General features: G+C 47.7%; 2 protein-coding genes across 14 annotated transcripts in view; one reads left to right on the top strand and one right to left on the bottom strand.

Moving 5' to 3' along the window:
* Positions 1-1580: 1580 nt before the first annotated feature.
* MPG (N-methylpurine DNA glycosylase) lies at positions 1581-14759 on the top strand. 8 transcript variants are annotated; one of them, XM_052680432.1, is made up of 5 exons: positions 2608-4132; positions 5274-5507; positions 7181-7406; positions 10218-10422; positions 14239-14759. In XM_052680432.1, exons 2-5 carry the CDS (start codon positions 5482-5484, stop codon positions 14631-14633), a joined length of 852 nt encoding a protein of 283 aa, XP_052536392.1. In that variant the 5' UTR covers positions 2608-4132; positions 5274-5481; the 3' UTR covers positions 14634-14759. The 8 variants fall into 8 exon arrangements, with proteins under 8 accessions (XP_052536398.1, XP_052536394.1, XP_052536399.1 ...); XM_052680438.1 differs by lacking the exons at positions 2608-4132; positions 5274-5507 and adding an exon at positions 1581-1702; XM_052680434.1 differs by lacking the exons at positions 2608-4132; positions 5274-5507 and adding an exon at positions 1640-1698.
* Positions 14760-16892: 2133 nt separating this feature from the next.
* The window catches only part of NPRL3 (NPR3 like, GATOR1 complex subunit), a 39188-nt gene continuing 35596 nt past the window's right edge, over positions 16893-20484 (bottom strand). For 4 of the 6 annotated variants that reach the window (XM_052680429.1, XM_052680426.1, XM_052680428.1 and 1 more), the window contains one exon: positions 16893-17614. In XM_052680429.1, coding sequence (XP_052536389.1) covers positions 17449-17614 — 166 coding nt within the window. In that variant the 3' untranslated portion in view covers positions 16893-17448. Of the gene's footprint in view, positions 17615-17713; positions 17808-20484 lie in introns of all 6 variants that reach the window. The other 2 variants (XM_052680427.1, XR_008206075.1) reach the window with 2 other exon arrangements.

Below are 20484 nucleotides of genomic sequence, written 5' to 3'. Positions count from 1 at the left end.
ATGTGGCCACAGCAAGTGACCAGTCAGCATCACTGTGGGGAACTGACTTCGTGTGTCCTTCTAATTGAACACTAAATCCCATTTCCACAAATATCACGAAAATTTTGGCATCTTACACGATGAAAAAATTTGGACATCTGCCCCTTAAGCTTTCTTCTGCTTTCATGCTGATCTGCTGTCTGCACATCCTGGAAGCTGGGGAGAACCAGTTTGCAGGCACTGTACACAGGCAGTGTGCCACAGAGCCCAGGACTCCAATAGCCAGATTTTCCAACAGTGGACTCCATTTCTTTCAAGGAAAACATAAAAAATGCTTTTGCCCAATAGAGGGGGAAACTTTAATCTTCCCTTTAATCTTCTCAAACTAATCAGCTTTTACAGGAGGCTATTTTAGGTGTTGATTCTGTAATAGTGAAGTTATTGGACAAATGAAGAACACGGTATACACTGTAGCTTTGAATGATTCACATTCCTCAGGTGCTAAAAGCTTGGAATACTTCCTCTGGGCATGAAACAGATCTGCCATCAAAGAAGTCAGCATTGCTCACAGTGCCTGTCCCACAGATTCCCATAGGAGAAAGTCTGCAGAGCTGAACTGCTCTGACCCCAGGAAGTCCTTCCCACATCTCTCATTCTTGCCTCGTTTTGCCTTGAATTTTCAGGATTTGCTGAAAGGCCAATTTGATGATTGGCTGTCCACCTTTCCGTACACATTCTTGGCCTTCCTTCTTAGATTAACACAACATTAAGGCTGGATGTTAACCATGTGAGTGAGGGGGTCCAAGATGCTAACAAAGCCCTTCTGGAGAATTTTCAGAATTCTGGAGAACTCAGTCAACACTACTTACACTTTTTTTTCTTTCTTTTTTTTTTTTTACATGTCCTGATTTCTTTGCTAATAGCACAAGAAACTGATTTCAGACTGAAGCAAAGTGCAGCCAGACAATAACATCTCCCCAAGGAATTCTAACTATTGTGAGCTTATCTGCGTCCATTTTAGCAAAACAAAGCGCTGCACAGATCTCCAATTAAAACGTCCATAACTTTTCTTCCCTTTCTTGGACCACTGATGAGTAAAGCATGAAGAAAATAAAGCAAGCACAGGGTGTTGCATGGAGAACTTTCGATGTAGTAACAGTTGGAAGTGAACCAAGTAAAAACCAACCCAGCAACTCCCTCCTTCCTATACTGGGAGATAACTACCCGCAAGTTTATGAATTAGATGATGCTAAATGCTGCTTCTTGGCACGGCTGCCTCCTGCACACCCCGCACAACTGGCACAGTGCTAAGTATCGTTAGGACATTTTACTGTAGGAATCACTTAGGAACCAACAGCCCCAGCTGCGTGTCTCCGGAACGCGACGAGGAAAGCTGCGTTTTGAGCTTGCGCTCATCTGGGTAAAAGCCGAGAATCTCCTGCAGGCACTCGTTCAGGGAGCCCTCTGTAAAGTCGGCCTGTGGCCCTGAGCTTTATTCATAGGAGAGAGCAGCGTGCTGCAGAGGCGATGATGAGGCAAAACCAAAAACGCGCAGAACGCTGCACAAGCCGAGGAAAGCCAATACGCGGCCGCCCTTCCACGCAGGCCGCCGCGGCCCGAGGCCCAGCCGTGCGAAGGGAGGCGGCTCCCCTCAGCAGCCCGCCCTGCCGCAGCCCGCCCCGCCCCGCCCGGCTGCGCCCAACGGCGGAGCGCGGCCCGGTAGGTGCGTGCGCGGCGCGGCTGGGCCGCCTGCAGGCCGCAGCGAGGCCCGGCGGGGTGCGGGGCGTCCCGGGGAGCCCTTGTCCTCTCTGCGCCCCGGGTGGGCCGAGCGGGTGTCGGCGGGCCGGGCATTGGAGTGTAAACGCGTCCTGCGGTGTGAGAGCCGTGCGCTTCTGGGCTGTTCTCAGCGCGGCCCTGGCTGCTCTTTTGTGCCGGCAGGAACGGCGAATGCGTCGGGGTTTGTCGTCAAAAAGGCTGCGAGGTCTCACCCAGCTGTCGGCGCGGTTATCGGTGCTGTTTGTTTCCACGTTACAGGGCTGCGACCTCAAGCATCGCTCCTCTAAAACCTTATTTTCTGTGTGCTGTGAGTCAGCGATGTTGCAAAGGCTGTAATGGACGCTGAGAATCACAGAATGGCCAGGGTTGGAAGGGACCTCAAGGGTCACGAATCTCCTACCGCCCGTCCCCACTGTGTGCATACATTCGGGCTGGGCGGAACGCGGCCTGACGAGCCGTGCAGTAATGTGTACACGTGCATTTTGAATAAGGCTGCACTGTGGTTTCCTGTCACATTGCTCCTGTTCTGCAGGGAGCTTCCTTTGGCCTGCCTGTGCGTTAGGTGAAAGGCTGTGGAGTCAGTGACAGGTGGTGCAGAGATCTCAGAGAAGAGGGATCTTGTAGCTGAGCACTGGAAGTTCAACCACTGTGCAGGTGTGTATGTGCCACAGAAGTGACAGGATTTGGACCCGTTCAGGAGGAGAGATGCCCAAATACAGGAATGCCATCTGACTGGAAGATCCGCTTTGAAAATCTCTTCTAAATAAGATTGCCGTGTGAAAGGGAAAGCGTTTGAGGTCAGCTGGTTCGCGTCTGTGTTTGACTCAGATTTTCACAGCCTTTACAGTAAGCAGTGATTTCATAGCTTCCTGGAAGTGTCTCGTTATAGGAGAGGCGTTAGCTTTTGTTCCTGTGTTATCTCATCAGAAGTTTTGTGTCTCACCAGTAGCAGGCTCACATACAGCATGTGATCCAAAGCTGTGAGGGAAATTGTCCCCACTCCTCAGATCCTGTGTTGATGTAGAGCCTGAAGGCTTCGTTCTGGGGTTCTGAAGGTGCTTGCTATTGTGGTGGACATCAGCTGTTCATCTTAACCTGCATCTACAAGTGTGTCTCTGCACATCATCATCCATTAAGGCCTCGAGTCAGTATTTTGTTTTCTTACTTTAATTATTTGACTGTGTCTGGTAATACAATGCAAAACACAGACAAATATTCTCCCTGTAACCATTCAGATTAATCCCAAATCACTAAATGTAGGAAATCTTTCCTCTGAAAATAGAAGAAAGGCACTTTCTCACTCACAGACACAAGTTCATAGCATGTGTGATTCAACGTCTCAGTTGAATCTCCTAGAGCAGCATCTTGGCTGTTACTGAGTTTGTTTCATGACTGATTTTCTGCATCTGGTTTTGCTGGAGAGTTCAGGCTGTTTGTGCAGGGCTTCAATACTAAGACTTGTTAAGCTGGCCTGAAATCTGGAGGAAATTATCTGTCCCATACCCCTACCTGTCAAAACTTTCTCATAGGACTTCAGATGTTACTCCTCTGTAGGACTGGGTATGCAGCAGATCCTCTTTGTGGGTTTGAGCTGTGGAGGAACCATGAGCACCTTCTGCTTCTGTTCTTATGCAGGGAGCAACGCCAGGATGCTTCTGGGGGTAAATCTTTGTGCTCTGTGCCTTTCCTCCTGGTCCTTAAGTTGCTGTGCTTCAACAGAAGCCCTTAAGTATCATATCTCTGGATATTATCTGGATGTTTGAGGGTTTCAGTCACAGGTTTTCCTTTTTATCAATGCATTAATGAGAAAGACATCTTTGGTCATTCAGTGAACTTTACAAATCATGTTTTCAGTGCCGTCATGTAAGTGGAAAAAAAATTACTCAGAGTTTTTTGGATGATTCGCCAGACATTCCCAAAGGACATTTGCTGCACATGATGTCGATGTGCATCAGAAAACGGAACTGCCTGTCAGTGTTTGTGGCCTCACTGAATGCTGCTTGATAATGGCTTGGTTAACTTGGGTCTCTGGGGACTGAGCTAACTAACATCCGTTGCCAGTATTATACTTAACTTGCGTGCTTTCATTTCATGCAGCTTTGTCACACTGCTAGAATGGTGGGGAAGAATTAGGATAGAATAAAGGGACTTAAGAAAGTCAGCCAAAATTAAGTGGAATTTTGATGAGGGATTTTTTTTTCTTCATGATGTTTCATTGCTTTCTCTCAATTTGTATCTTCTTTAGTCTTCACAAAAGGATGATTATTTTTCACTCTGAAAAGCTCAGGACGTCCAGCAGGCAGTAGGAGCATAGACTGGAGCTGGAAGGACTCTGTGCAGGAAATGACATTGCCAGACCTACAGAGCACTCAGTAAGGTGTATACAGTCATTGTTTATTTTACCATCCTTTGGGGGTATGAGTAGGATTGCAAATACTATCAAAGTCTGCCTCCGAAGAAACTGATGTAGTATTTGTGATTACAGTTATCAACCCCTGCCTGCACTCTTCTTTCAGGAAGGTTTTTCTGCCTCTCCTCACACTGTTCTCCAGAGAGATGGCTGCAGCCCTCTGGTTCAGTGTGAGCAACTCCTGCCTCAATAAGATGATTCCCATCCTAAACACTGTGCAAAGATAGGAGAGAGGGTGTGAGTAAATAGGCAGCCTTCAGAGTGGAGGTCACCTCTAGAGTGCTGCAAGGATGTGCTGAGCAACATTTTGCAGTGACCTGGAAAAGGGGCACGGTGCTGACTGTCACAATGTTTCCAGCTGGTTTAACATTATTTTAGGAGGTGAAGAGGAAGGGTGACTGGTGAATTGTAAATGCAAACTGATTCATGTGGCCGGGGAGCAGTCCTGATTTCACACACAAAACGAGTGCAATGACTACTTCTGTGATGCCTTCTTCTTCAGTAAAGGCAAGGCATGCTTTACCACGTCTCTTGCAAATATAAGAAGTAGGGAGAACCAAACTGCATTTGCGAGAGGCAGGCTCAGAACTCCTTAAGGGAACGTGTAGCAGGGTGTAGGTAAGTGGTGGTTGTTGCAGTGTGGTTGGGTGATGTTACCTTGGTTCAGAGGACCACTGGATAGAGCTCATGGTTATGAAGCACATGGAGCTGTGCTTGCTTCAAAGGTCTCTGGCCAGAGGTGTGGAGGACGCTTGGAGAAGCACTGTGTGTTCCTTCTATTCTTTCCTTGCCTTCTGCTTTTGACCTGTGATGAGAGCAGGATGCAGGAAGAAATGTACTTTGGTTTTGCCCGCTGTGCTATTTGTATATACAAATCTGTACAGCTGGGAATTGTAAAGGAATTGTTTCCCCAGAAGTGGCAATGTAGCCTTGCATACACTGTATTTTTACATCAGTTTCAGTGTTTCTGATTCTGGCTTACAGGGGCCCTAAACAATTGTCTGAGAATAGCCCAGCAGGCCTGAACACTTCAGGCACTGCACAGAGCCTGTTCAGTTCTTAATCTTTCTCTTCTGACTTCTCTGCTTCTTTATGTGTGTGCACACAGGTGCTTCACAACTAGCAGCAGGTTTGGTTACAACAGAATTAGTAAAAATGGAATGAATCCACAGCTGGTTCTTATTTGGGGGCACACAGCCTCAAGGCCGTGGGATTTGTCTGCAGACCTGCATGTGAAGAGATGGTGTCTCTTACTTCCCAAATAAATAGGGCTTGGGTACTTGAAATGCACTGATGCCTACACTGTGTTTCTTCCTATGCAAGAAGGGATTTGTACATACAGGTAACATTCTTTATAGAAAAAGCAGATAGGCTTTGAGGCATAGAGTTTTATGTCTTGTATCATGGCATGGGCAAGCACAAAGCATGCATTGGGGCTTTTCTGGATTTCTGAGACAGTATTGCATTCCCTTCACTCTGTTATTGCTTTTAAAGCAATCTCATATTGTAGGCTCTGAATTTCTCATGACTAGAAGGCAGTATCCTACTGCTGCCTCTAATGAGAGGTGAAGATGCTGAGGTCTGTGCAGGATCAGCCTATAGCAATGACATTACAAGTGCCCTTGGGCTGCCAGTGTAATGTTTGTGTAAGAGCACTCGTATCCTCTAAGAACAACTTAACTGCAAGGGCAGCAGGTGTCGGGCAGCTCAGGTCCTGTGTCTGATGCTGCACTCCATAAAAGCATGAATTACCAATGCAGTTCATGCTCACACAGATGGGTTACGTTTTCAGCGTGTCTTCATGTAGTTCCAGTTAATGCTGTCAGAGAAGCCTGGAAGCAGTTTTTAGCAGGAAACATTCACTTGGTTGACTTTTTAGAAGTTAGCCTATATGGAGAAGTGTTCCTCTTTTGTCCCTTCCTTCCTGAACTTTCTGCTGTTCACATCTTCCTTCCCAGACAGGACTCATATTTGCAAAGGCCATCATGTAATTGAGTCTGAGCGAGGTAAGTGGCTTCTAGTGACATTTTTAGGAGTTGCCACAAAGTGAAAGCTATAGAGTGGAGCAGAACACCTGACATGGAGTTGGCAATTCTATGGCAAGTCTCTGACATGGCTGAATTATTGCAATACAGAATGCAGATGTTGCACTAAAATACCTCCAACCAAAGCTGGTTGCAGCCTCAGTGCTAATCCATCACCCCCAGCTTCCACACTGTGCTGTTAGCCAGCAGACATTTCAAAGAGCTTTATAGAATGAGTTTGTTCTGGTTTGACAAGAGTAAGGACTGCAGCACAGAAAAAGACACACCAACTTTCTGAAGCCAGCACATTGGTGAGGAACCTGGAAGAACAACTTCAGGTTATGCAGTTGTCACAGATACGTTCTGTAGTTTGGAACACACTGTTCTTCATCTCTTTGGTAGGTGAGCTGAAGCCTTGCTTTGTGGAGGTCTCAGTGCACTCATTTCTGCAGCGTGACAAGCTTGACAGTGACCGTAAATCAGGCAGCTCCCAGCTCCAGCGTTCTGCGTCCCATGGAGATTTGGATTCTTACCCATTACATCACTATTTGAAATGATTGATATGTCACTTCTGTGAACTTTTTGAACCAGCACTTTTAGAAGTGTTTTCATATTCTCTTTTGTCTGCTTAATAGATTATTTAAGTTCTCAGTGGAAAGAAGATGGTACAGGTTTACCTTTGCTTTCGTATTTCCTAACCTAACAGTTAGCAAACATATTTTTACTGCTACGTGGACCAGAGTTTATTGTTATCTTAAGCCCTTAGAAGATGAAAGCTCAAACTGCAGTATTCTGTTTGCATGTCAGTAGAGCCCAATATTTGCCTAGCCTGGCGTAAATCCAGCTGCATGTCACCTGCTCCTGTGCTTTGCCTGCACTGTCTAATCAGTAATAGCTTTCAGAGCCTTTGTATTGAAAATAAGAATTCGTGGAAATGAATTACTTTAAAATAATCTTTACATTTCCAAATATGTTTGCATTTATTTCCTAGCACTATGTCAAGGAAAAGAAAGCTGTTGGCTCAATTAAGCGCCCTCCAAAGCAACTCCAGCATCCCTCTTTCTGATGCCTTGAAGAGCCCCACCACAATTCCTGATGGCAACTCTTCTCCAACAAGCAGCAAATATTTTGTAACAGAGAAAAAACAATCTTCCCAACTGGAAGCAGATTTCTTCAACCAGCCCTGTATCAGCCTGGCCAAATCCTTCCTGGGACAGGTAAGCCATAACACTGACACCAGCTCTACATGCTGCAGTACAATAATTTAATGTAAAGGGATGATCTTTTTCTTTTTGCAGTTTGCCTCTGGGGCTCTGCTATTTCAGGAGTACTGTTCTCATTATTTTTCTTGTAAAATTCTGTTAAATTGAAGACTAGTGATTAAATCTATTTTGGATGTAGTCACAGAGGTAATTGTTTAGGTTTAATTTGCTGTCGCACTTCAGAATTAGTTTATTTTTTGTGGAGTTCCTCCTTTTTTTCTGGCTTACTGAAACACACTTTGCTGTTCGTGGTTTGAAGGTTGTTTAAGGCCAATTATTTTCCCTTCAGGTACTTCTGTATTTGTTTTTGGCTCCTGGTTTTCCCACTGGAAGGTAATGCTGTGCAGCCACATCATTTCCTCCTCTCCCTCCATTTGATTACCTCGTGATGCTAATAGCAGGTCCTTGGCCTTTTTTGACTGATATCCCCTGTCGTAGTGTACTGACATACTTTCTTCTCACCTGGCAGTTCAGCAGCCTGCTTGATACTTTCCTTTATGCTGCCTTGTGTGCTCTAAAAGCTCCATCTGCCTTCTTTTATTTTTGCAGTTCTGAATAATTCAGGCTTACCAGTAGAGCTGGTGCTCACCTCTCCCACATTATGAACAGAAATATGTGAGGCAGCACAGGCCCTGGCATGGAGGCCTCTGGGACTCCACAGCTCTGCAGTTAAACTCTGTTCACTCTGAAACCTGTTCTCTCTACCTTCAGTTCCTGAGGTTTTAAGTCATCACCTGTTCATGAAAGGACCTCCTCCCTTTTGCCAACGCAGAAATGCTGAGGAATCTTTGGACCCAGCCTTAGGGAGGAGGGGAGCTAAACTGTCTCTTCTGCTCAGCGAGTCCTTCAGAAAGCTCTCATTTCAGAGAGTTCCTCCAGTGTTGTCCCTGTAAACAGTTTTGAGTCTGGGAACCTTGTAAACACAATTGCAAAATGTGTTTTTAGTACCAGTGCTGTGATCTTACCTTTTCTGAGTCCTCTTTATATTTTTATTACTTGTAGGGTGAAGAAACTTCCTGGGCTCTCTTTGCTTTAGATACTTCAGGAATTTGTTGCAGTAACTTTGTTTTGGGCTGTATCTCTGGGTCTACCCTTGGTTTTACTTCTGAAGGATATTGTCTTGCATGTAGTGGACACCTTTGCTCTGCTTTGCTCCTGCTGTGTTTATTTTTGGTCTTTCTCAACCTCTCTCCTATACATCAAATGTATTTTCTCTCTTTATAGACATCCTGCTAGAAGTTTGCCTTTCCTGCTTTGACTTCTGGCTGTCTCTTTTAAGTTCTTAACAAGCTTCCTTGTTTTATGTAGTTTCCTTTTTTGCTGATAAGCAATACTGTAACAGATTATTTTTGGACCTTAATACTTGTGTAAGGATCCTGAATTTTAGGCTTCATGGTCATGACACAAAGTTGTTTTTCAGTGCTGAGTCTTTGGCGAAGAGTTTGGATCAGTTTGAGAGCTTTGTTTTCTCTTGGGAGGTCCCTGATTACTGACTCTGCAAAGCACTTTTCGGTGTCTGGAAGATACAGTCTGTGTCCCATTGCACTGTGAGATTTGCTTGCTGTGTATGAAGACACCTGAAGCTGCACTAATGCATTTTTTGGTGTCTCAATGTCTTTAACATCCTCAGATGTTAAATAGGCAGATAATACTTTACTCCTAGTTCGATCCTCTTCCTCTTTAGGCCTAGAATTACAAACCAGGCAAATTCGATGTCACTGTAACATTTTCTTTGAAGTATAACTTAGGTCCTCCTGTGACCCAATCTGTGCTCTTGTTCTCATGTAACTGCAGTTATAATAATAATAATTCAGTGTTTTGTTATCTTTGTTCTGCCAGATCTTGGAGGTGCTTTCTGCACTAGTATTACTTATTGCATTTAACTGTTTCAGCTGCAGATATGTTGTCAGAAGAGGCAGGGAAATGCCTGCATACCCTTAAAACTGTAACCTTACCACTGCTTTTCATTGTACTGAGAGTGCTTTTGGAGTATTCACATGCACCAGTACTTTTCTGAAGTCATTGTTTTTCACAACAATAAAATACTGATGTTTTCAATTAATTGGGAAATACTGTGGGTGAAGCATGAGAGGCAGGAATTGCAGCTTTGTAAGGAGTCACTCATTGTTTTATTTTCTTCAGGAGAATCTTTTCAGACTTGTGGCTGTTTATTTTTCCTTTCCTCATCTACTTGGCTTTATTAAGGAGCTGGCAGCGAGGAGGAGCACGCTGCAGTGACAAAGACCTGCTTTTTCTGCCCCAGGCCAGTTACCTGCACTGCTGCCCTGCTCCTCTACACGGTGCAGAAAACACAGAAGCAGCACTGATGTTTCAATTATGGTTATCTCTAAAGTTAGGAGCCAGCACTTTTCTGAAACACCTCCAAGGGTCTGTGCAATCACTGCAGTTGCTGTCCTGGTGGTTTGGGGTGAGAATGCAGAAAAGAACCACAGAAGCAGTTCTGTGGGCTGTGCAGATTGCTGCTTTGTTGTACACGTGGTCATACATTAATTCTGTACGATACTGCCACAGCTTTGCACCCCGAGCATTTTGCTGGGTGAACGATAGGTAGAAACTTGGTGTACTGGGATGTGGTCCAGACAGTTGAAATGGGAATCGTTCAGCTTACAGACTGCATTCAGAGAGTGAGAGGAGAGCGGGCACTGCCTAAGGGCCCTTTTTCTGATGACTTTGCCTCAAGAAGCCTTGTGCTCTGCTTACTTGGCACAGGGGCTGTTGCTAACGATGCCCTCTGACCTGTTCCAGATTCTAGTTCGCAAACTTCCCGACGGCAGGGAGCTCTGGGGGAGGATTGTTGAAACAGAAGCTTATCTTGGTGGGGAAGATGAGGCTTCTCACTCAAAAGGTGGGAAGCAAACTCAACGGAATGCAGCCATGTTCATGAAACCAGGAACTCTGTACGTGTACCAGATCTATGGGATTTATTTCTGCGTGAACGTTTCCAGCCAAGGTGAGTTGAGGCCAAAGCACGGTGCCTATGTGTCAGCTTCAAACACTATGAGCAGGGCCATCTCTGGCTACACGGCCAGGTGGGATTCTGGTCCCAGCTGTGAGTTCCTTGAGCTGTTCAGATGCAGAAATAAAGATGAAGGACTGGAAGGGAATCTTTACAGGATGGTGCTTTCAGTTTGGATGACCTGAGCCGATGCCTTATCCGTGTGATGCAGAGCACCTTCCTTCCAGGTGGTGGTGTGAAAAGAAACTTGCAGTCTAGTGAAAGTCTAAATCTTGGTGTCCACTGTCAGGAGAAGAAAGTTTTCTGTCTCCTGCCTTTATCCCCAGAAACTAAACGCCAAGGAAAACAAAAAGGTCTAACATGTCTGAGCATTAATATCTGAGTTGCTACAGAAGCTTTTTAGCTGCTTTGCTTTATCTTCAAGAAAACTAAAAAAGAAAATCTCAAAAGCAGGCTGTGACAGGATCTGCAATCCTCCTTTATTGCTCTCATGATAATAAAACCAATCTTTAATCAAATGATTCTCCTTTTAACAAGCAGGTGTTGTTTTCCTTACAGATGATAGTTTTTGCCTCAGAAAAAGAATGTAATTACGTACCTTGAAGCTGCAGTATGTGTTCCTTAAACACTGATTTTGTTTGAAAAATCTCAAAAAACTCTTTTCCACCATTTCCAAGATACAGCATGTTGTATATTCCACAGCAGAATGCGTTGTGATGATGACCATTAGCCCTCTGGTTTTGGCCTTTGGAAGGTAGCCAGGTAATAGTGTGGGGAAAGAGCCTGTCTTCCTAAGTGGAAGTCTGGAGTCTGATGGATGAACACATGTGAACTGCATTACCACGTCTCTGCCAAAGCTGTTCAGATAATGAAAGCAGAATGATTCTTTGTTCAAAACGGGGCTCTCAGCATTTGAAATACTGGCAAATAATAAAGGGAAGAAGGGGGATCTTTGTGTACATCATTGAGGTAAAGCTGAGTCCTATGGGATTTTACTGGAAGGGGCCTTCCTCTTGCTGCTGGTAGCCATGCTGTGTCTCTCTACATTGCTTCGAGGAGAAATCCTAAATGATAGCAAAATGTACCCAGTGTCTCAGTGCACATGGGTCCCACAGCGCATCTTGGTGCTGGCAGCAGAATCATCTTAGCACAGAGATGCTTCCCAAGAGCTGAGAGACACACTGGGCTTCCCTCGCTTCAGGAAGGCAGCAATTGCTGGTCGAGCTTCTCTTTGACTTTGCTGTGGTTTGTTTGTCAGGAGTTTGCCAGTGTGAGCGTTTTGCTGCCAGACCTGAAGTAATCTCTTGTAAAATGGGGATCCCGGTGCTTCTGTACCCAGGCGTGGGGTCACACAGCGGGGATCCCAGAGCGGGACTTTGAAGGAAGTGTTTTGGGAGCAGTGAGTCAGATGGGTGGAGAGAGGAGAAAATTTTCTTCTCTCCAGCGGCCAAGAGCTGTTTCCAAGAGTGAGAGCTGGACTCAGTCCAGGGAAGGAGAAGCGAGCAGCGCAGCGCGGGTGTGGGACTTCCTTATCGTTCTGTGATTCCTGACTGCCCAAGGACAGAACCAGCCTCTTCCTTGTTGTCAGATCCCAGCTTTCAGCTCTAAATCTACTCCTTACATGGAGCGACTCTGCTAGGTGTGGGAGGCAATGTGTGGGTGCTTCTGGGCTGGAGCACAGGATGGGCACTGCTGCCAACAGCAATGGCAGCAGCAGTGTCTGTGTCAGGCAGTGCTGAAGGCAGGTAGCCCTGGGAGCAAGCTGGGCAGGCTGCACAGAGCAGGCTGCACAGAGCAGGCTGCACAGAGAAGGCTGCACAGAGAAGGCTGCAGCACCCTGACAGGCAGGAGGTGAGCCAGAAGGATGCAGCTCCTGGTTAGTGGTTAAAGAAAACTGATGTGCAAGCACCCTCAGGAGGTCCCAAACGTCCACCTCTGGAGGAGGTGGGCAGAGAAAGCAGTAGCTCACTGTGGCATCCCTGAGCTCCTGTCTTCCCCTGGCGGTCTTGCTCTAACTCTCATCTGTTCTGCACACAGCTAGAAAGAGTTGGAAAGCTTTCCAGTGGAAATGCTCACAGAGCAGCCAGAGACAAATGCCAGGTACCCTGCTCCTGCTGCGTGGGGGTCTGGGAGCGCTGCAGCTGCTCTCAGCATGTGCCTTTATTCACATCAGCTCACAAGGACACTCGAATTCAAGTGCCCGCAGTTTCTACTTGCATTTGTGATGGATGAGGGCAAGGAGTTTAATTAGCAGTTCCTCAGAATCTCACAGTTGGTGAGAGCATCCCAACGTGAAGGATATTTCTGTGTGCATGGATGAAAAGCAGAACTAGGACGTGGAGGATGTTCTTAAAAATCTAAAATGACCTTTGAGCTCTAAATCACTGTAGCAGCTTTTGGCTTCCAGATTAGCCTCATTCCCTTCCTTAGCAAAGGGAGTGCCTGCAAACAGATTGTGGACAGCTGTTGGAAGTGTTTGCTTCACAGAGCTGTGCAGAGGGCAGGGGGGCTCTGAGCAGTGCAAAGCAGGGGGCACACCTGGCAACAGCAAGAGATCAGGCTTTCAGTTTGTGAGCTGAGAGCGGCTTGTTGTGGCACTTTACAAAATAGGAGAGGGATTCTATTTTGGGGAATTGCGGGTCCCTGGGGATCTGCTGGGCTACAACAGCCTTTGCCAGGCTTGAGCACAGCTCCAGATGTTTGCGGCTGGAGAGGGAAAGGAAGTCCTTGCAGAGCAGCATCCCCAGTGCTGAGGCGGAGGGGAGGAATGCCGTGGGCAGCCCCGCACAACAAGCACTGTGTGGGGCAGCACACAGGCTGCATTGCCAGGCCCTCACCTCTCCCACTCAGGGTCAGACGAAGACCTTCCCCGCTTCCCGATGGAAAATACTGGAGAAGTATTCCTGTCCCACTTGGGCTGGAAATCCTCCTTGCAGGGGATTTTCTCTGCTCAGAGCTGCCTCGTTGCTTCGCCCTCACCAAAATGAGGGGGAGCAGCTGGTCACGGTGGCTGTGGGGAGCCATAAGTTCCTAGGCTCCTTCCTGGCAGGGTGATGAATCACACTGGAGAAGAAAGTAGGAGTTTTCTTCACTTCTTGTCACAGGTGGGGCTGTCCCTGCTGAAGCGATGCTCCCAGGGCTGTGCAGCCCCCTGCTACCCCAGCACCCATCTCACAAGAGCTTCCCTGGCACGAGGACGCTGACCTCGCTCCTCTGTATCACCCAAGGCCGTGTTTGTCACACCCACACCTCAGCCCGTCACTTGGATCAGTAATGCTTCCACCCAGGGCTCCTTCAGAGCGGCCCAGCTGCTCCCCAGCCCACAGCTTCATGCCAGAAGCTCTCCTCCAGTCCAGCTCTGCCTCGTTCTGTTGGCAGCATCTCGACTTCTTTCTCCTCTCATTTGCTGGCTGGAGACCTTATCATCAGAGTTTATTATAAATCCACTGGGTTTGGGAGCAGTTTTGGATAGTTACGCCAAAACTGAGCCATATGTGTATTTATTCCTCAACATCGTGGTGATATAAGAAAAACCTCTTGCCCTCTGGCAAGCCTTGGAGCTGCAGCTTGGCCTAGGAACATCAGGAAGTGGGGCTGGGTGAGGTGAATCAAGTACACAGAGCTGTGGGATGCTGGACATTCAGCATAGGGGAGGGAGTGCACTGACCACGGCTTAGCAGTCTGAGGGAAGCACAGATGCTGCAGGCAACTCCCTGCTCTGCCAGGGGCAGGGAATGCAACTGAAGTGCTTTTGCTGAGATATTCCTTCCAAACAAACCTGTACTAACACGTGGCTCTTTTTCTGCACAGGGGAAGGGGCTGCAGTCTTACTCCGCTCTCTGGAGCCTCTCCAGGGTTTGGATGTGATGAGGGAGCTGCGCAGCACTTCAAGGAAAGGACCTGCAAAGCCACTGAAGGACTGGCAGCTGTGTAATGGGCCCTCCAAGCTCTGCCAAGCATTTGGGATTGATAAGGCTTTTGACCAAAGGGACCTGACTCAAGACGCGGCCATCTGGATGGTGCCTGGACAGGAGCTGCCCAGGGAGCAGGACGTGGTAGCCACAACCAGGATTGGTATTGGGAACAGAGGGGAATGGTCACAGAAACCTCTCAGGTTTTATGTAAGAGGAAACAAATTTGTGAGTGTTGTAGACAAGAAAATGGAGCGAGAGATGGCAGCAGTGGAACCCATCTCTTGCAGCTGATGAATCTTGCAAGTGTGCCACCAACCAGGACTTGAGCTGTGTGCTCTTTTGGAGAGCCTCAAGCCATGTTGGGGCAGCAGCAAGGGCAGCTTGGAGGTTTTTAACAATAAACATAACTTTATTGCAGCAAGGTGGAATTTTATTCATGGGCCAGACTAGAATGAATCTTCCAGCCAGAACTGAGGTTGGATTTGAGCACTGAAAGCCACTTTCTCTCTTGTGAATGGATCCAGGCTCTGGTAAGGTGGATGACTAGTGAAAGCTCACCGCTGTGACCTGCTGTGTTGCTCCTCTTTGTGCTGGCCCCCAGGAGGGGCCAGAAGGTTTGGTTTCTTCAGTGGAATGCCAAAAGAGTGGGTGGCAGTAGGGCTGTCAGAAACAGAGAGAGCTGGTTTTGATCGGTCTGGAGATGAGGAGGAGAAAGAAGAATCCTGCAGCTGACTACAGCTGCCTAGTGGGAGGGTGCAGAGAAGGCAGAGCCAGAGTTTTGTCAGAGGTACACAGGGACAGGATGAGATGTAATGGGCACAAGATAGAAAACAGGAAATTCTCATTAGCTATATGGAAAACTGTTTCACCATGAGGGTGGTCAAATGCTGGAACTGGGAGCAATCAGACCACCATACAAGCTCCTGATTGACCTGATGTAACATTTTCTCTGAGCAGAATTTGGACAGAAGATCTCTAGAGACCCTGACCAACCTACACTGTTCTATAAAATCCAGTGAGTTTTTTGCTTTGTTTATTTTTTCCAGCTGCTTTTGAGACCAGTTCAAAGTTTACGAGTGTGGGAGCCTGAACACAGAGAAAGAACCAATGCTGAGATGTCTGCCTCACATCTCTTTCTGCAGAGCTGCAGCCTGCCATGAAGTACAGAGGGAGGGAAAAAATAGGATTCAGGGGAGAATCCCTAGAATTGCAGCCATGCTGGCAGTTTGCCTTGCACGTGTGGCACCAAGCCCTGCAACTAGGCCAAACAGTTGCTTGGATCTCAGGTTAGCTGCACGCTTCTCCACAGACAGGTGCTCCCTGCCTTACCTGTGCTGTGTGCTGTGCTGCACCAAGCCACATCTTGCACAAATAATCCACTGCCACACTGGTGGCATCACTGTGCTGTGCCCCAAGCAGCCCCTGGATAAGCTTTGTCTTTTCACAGCTGGGTGACAACCAGCAGGCAGCTGTCCTGCCCATTCCAGACAGTGATTTCTCTCCTCATTTGGGATTCTTGTGCAAGAAAAAACTCAAATTTTCAAACCCCCTGACCCACCCGTTCTGAACAGACTGTGCCATGTGTGGCTCATTAACTCACCTTCAGATGCAGCTGCTGGGGACTGGGTGGGTCGGTGTTGTGCTGACCAGCTCAGACATCACTGTTGTTCATCCCTGCTTGCAGCTGCAGGGAAGGCTCACAGAAGGGACTGTGCTGAAGTAGCTGCCATCCGGTATCCAGGGCGCTGCAGGCCCTGTGCTGTTCCTTGCAGGTAAGTTGTTCGATGCTCACATTTTCACCTCTAGTTGTGTGAGCAAGAGAAGCTCCACTCACAGTTCTGCAGCTCTGGGAAAAAGCTCCACCTTGTGTGTGCAATAAGGGAAAGTCTAAATGAGGAACCTGACTGTGTTCACACACCACGCAGCCCTGGAAGCCATCAGCACCATGGCAGATCTCCCCACCCTCCTCGGGTACAGAGCTGTGCAGACACCCTGGGCTCTCTCTTGGTCTTCCCTTCCTGAACAGAGCAGCAATTGCCAGTGCAGCTGCTTTGGCTAGGCAGCCCAGCCCTGTTCCACCATCATAGCTGGCTTATGTTCGTGATGCAGCCAAAAAGAGTAGCAGCTGTCTGTGCTGCTGCCTCTTGTTGTAGCCTTGGCATAGCTGAATGAAGATTGCTGGACCAGATCAGGAAGCAGAGCCATGTACATCCCTGTACCTTGTTCTTCATCCGGACAGCTTTAGTGCACGCCAGCTCCCTAATCTGCTTCCCGGCAACCACAGTGGGACAGAGCAACAAAACAGGCCCCAGAGGGCCAAGCATGACTGCCATTAATCTGCAGCTTTGGGGAACTGATACAATGCTGCACCTGCAGCACAGCCAGCCAGGTTCAGTCCTCCTCAGAGCCAACCAAATTCCTCCCACCACAATTTAAAACAGACCTGCAGATCAGCTAACAAATGGGCTGCCTGGTGACAGCAGTGCCCCTACAGACATTCTGTAATAAGGGTCCTGGGGAGAGGAAAGCTGTAACAAGGCAAGTAAATCATTTTCATTCACAAAGCTGTTTACTTGTGATGCTTTGCATTCCTATTTATGTCCCCATTGCTTCTGGATAACAGTGGTCAGACAGAATTAATTCCTCAGTACCCAGGATCATTCCCCTAAGAGCCAGGCCAACTTCACTCTGCCCTTAAGCAGAGGCCAAGCAGTGAGGACAGGCTGCTCATGAGCAACACCCACTGCTCAGTGGTGGTGGAGAGCAGGGAAAGCAGCTCTGGTGCGAAGCATCCACCCACAGCTCAGTAACACTCCAGTAGAAGTCACGGACCACTCTCACCCATCTCAACAGCCCCAGTGAAGGAGCAGTCCCAGGGAAGGTCTGCGAGACAGCAGCTCCTGTGCTGTGAGTGTGGCACGGCACAAATCCAGGCTGGGAAGGAGCACGCAGCCCCTCACACAGAACTGAGCTGTCGCACGGGGAGGTGTGAAATGGAGGCACAGCAGCAGAGAGCCTGCTGTACGCCATGTGCTGAGAAGGAACTGGACTCATCTCTTCTAGGCAACTTGCAGAATATCGAGAGCGCGGCAGTTTCCACTAGCAGTCATTTCAAGAGGGACTGAAAAACCGAAATGACCGGGTCCTCGTGGCTGGTGACCACCAGCACGCTGCGGAACTTGTCGAACAGCATCAGCAGCTGCGAGCGCCGCATGTTCTCGTTGTACATGATCTCCTCCAAGTGGTGTCGGCCTCTGAAGTAGTGAAGCAGCCTGCAGGAAGGAGAGCAAGGCAGGCGTGGGCCAAAAGCAATTGCATACAGCAAGAACTGGTACTGTCACCCTCGTGCTCCTCTCCAATTGGACACCAACCTGGAGGCATTCGGGTTGTGTCCTTCATTTAGGTGCAAAGTGAAATGAACGAAATCTGCTCATAGCTCAGCCATGCCTCGCACACAGAATTCCCCTGGAAAAGCAGCACAGGGACCATTACCCACCAAATTCTCATCTCCTGAAGTACCCAATTCCCATCACGCTCACTTGGCTTCACAGCAGCTCTCTGGATGGATGCCCTGCTCCCATGCTGGCCTGATTGGTAACAAGAAAACACAACCCTGGGGTCTTGCAAAGGTACCACAAGGTCTCTTAGCCTGCTGCATTTGCTGAGATTGTCAATAATTCTAAAAGAAGAGTTCAAGCTAAAAGGATATTTTTGCGCACAGCAGTCCATTACATGGTTGGTATTGGCAGGCAAGCCCTGAGGTTGGATGAGCCTGGGGGTGGGGGGAGAGGCTGCAGCAGGGAGATGGAAATTTTAGGCACAGGCGCCTCAGGGAAGCTCTGGGCGTAACAGAGGCTCAAAAGAAATCCTAAACACTGACTCTAAGCCCGAGCCATGGTGACTACTGACATCCCCCAGTCCCCTGTGGTCAGTACAGCCGTCCCCTTGGTGGGCACCAACCTGTCGCACAGACAGAAGCCTCGGCCCTTCCTCTCCTACTTTGTATCTCTGCTCAATAAGCGACTTTAAAGGAGATTTTAAAAGCACGGTGCTCTCTCTGCTCCACGAAGCTGCTCAGGTGACTGTTCCCTGGCACAACCATCTGTGCAAATGATCACAGCCTGGCTTTCAGCAGTCACACGGACCATGGAGGGGTTTTCCAGTAAGTACATCCACCCTACATTCAGAAAGAGTCTGGATTTGTAGCGGGTGAAGATGAAATAGTTTCCATTCCAATAAAAGCTAGAGAGGATATTAAAGAACACAAAAATGCTGCTGGAAGACACCCCAGAGCCCAGCCCAGGCTACTGCTCTAGCCGGACTGCTGCCAGCACTGGAGAACTTCTTCAGCCTTTTTTTCACCTTGTTGGGCAGTGAATATTTATGGGACCCAAACGAGGCATAAGATGGAAGTTTTTAGGGCAGCAATTTCTTTTGGGTCCTTCTGAAGCTGCACAAATACATCTGCTGACAGATGGGTGCCTCCAGATTCAGATGCAGTGATGGAAGATTATTCCTTTCCATTGCTCAGCACTGTTCTCCCCTCTCTGACTTACAAGAGCTGCTCTATGATCAGCAGTGTGGTGGTACAGCAGTTCCCTAAACTACTTCACATTAAAAAAAACAACAACAACAAAAGCAACTATTTCACCTTAGTCATTCAAATAACATTAGCTTGTCTGGCCAAGGAGACCTTCTCTTCCACCAGCACTGCTTGAAGATGGAGCACAACTGTCCACAGCTTGATGTCACCTCTGAATATTCCTCCATGGAGCAAAGGACTCCTGTTTCTCAAGCTAAGAGCAACAAAGAAAATCCTCAGAGTGGCTCTATGCCCATGGCTCGGGAGAGAAGCCACGAGTGAGGCCTCAGCCTGTCTACAAAAGCACTGGTTGACGTGCAGTGAGGAACACTTTGTGCTCGTAACTGAAGATCTGGTTCAAAAAGAACCTGTGGCTTTCTCAAGTTGATTCTGGAAGGACGTGTCCCCCTCTTCCAGCAGCAGCTATGGAAACATCTTGGCTTTGAATTCTGGTTCAACGCTGTGAGGGTTAATGCAGCCAACGCTGGAGCCAAGCTCCCATTTTCCTCATTTCCCCCTTAAGGTTTCTGCTTGCAAACACTGCTGTGCATAGCAATGGACAGACACAAGTCCCTTCTGTGCCATCTGTTTAATGAATACCAGGAGTTCAGAGGCATAGGCACGCAAAAATGTATCAGGCTGAACTTTACTGCCTTGCTGAAAATAGACCATCCCTTTGTGCACACAAAACTATACTTGGAAGGTCAGTTACAGTGTATTTAGTGCACTAACTACGCATTTATAGCAGGAATTTGTTCAGGGAGGCAGCTGATCCAGCACAGCTATTTGCCATAGCACAGCCCTCATTAGGTGCTGCTCCTGAAGACGAAGCAGAAAGCAGAGCTGATGCAGTAACCTTTGCTGGGGTAATGAGGAGGATCAGCTCATTCACTGCAGCAGCTTCTCTGCAATTATTTACACTCTCATTAAGAGCCACAGGTTTACCCAGACACTCACTTCAGATGCTTCACAGCACAACACGAGAGAAAGTACACACAGAACCACCAAGTTACACTGCCTCATAAAGTCACAAGCAACCAGAGCATCTTGCATTACCATTCCTATTTTTACACTCCAGCATCCTACCCGCAGGGCTGCTTTGTTTATTCTACCTTCTCTCTTCCTCACTGTTGACTTAAGAGTAAGTTACAGTCGTCAGCTCAATCTACAGTGGAATGGAAATTCAGGCTGCAGATGCCTGGGATGGCTCTGCTAAAGAACCTGGTGCATGGGCAATCTGCAAAGCAAACATCATTATGGCAGCTGCCTGCTTACTGAGCCAATTTGCTGAAGAAGCTGAAGTCATTTTTGGCATCTGCAATTCAAAAGCTTTCACGCTGCTGTTTCACCCAGATGAAGAGGTGACGGGGAAGCAATCATGAGATCCTTTCCTCTCTCCAGGATAATTAACAATCTGCGGTCCATTAAACCAGCCCGGTGTCCCCACAGAGTTCATTTAAAATAACACCGGGTATGATTTTTTTTTTCCTTCCCTTTTTCATAGGTTTTGTAACCACTTCTCCAGTACTGAAGAAAAACATTTCAAAGTTCTCAAGAGGT

This window comes from Tympanuchus pallidicinctus, unplaced genomic scaffold, assembly GCF_026119805.1.
Source record: "Tympanuchus pallidicinctus isolate F22 unplaced genomic scaffold, pur_lepc_1.0 scaffold18, whole genome shotgun sequence".
Taxonomy (NCBI): Eukaryota; Metazoa; Chordata; class Aves; order Galliformes; family Phasianidae; genus Tympanuchus; species Tympanuchus pallidicinctus.
This window is presented reverse-complemented; position numbering and strand designations above follow the sequence as displayed.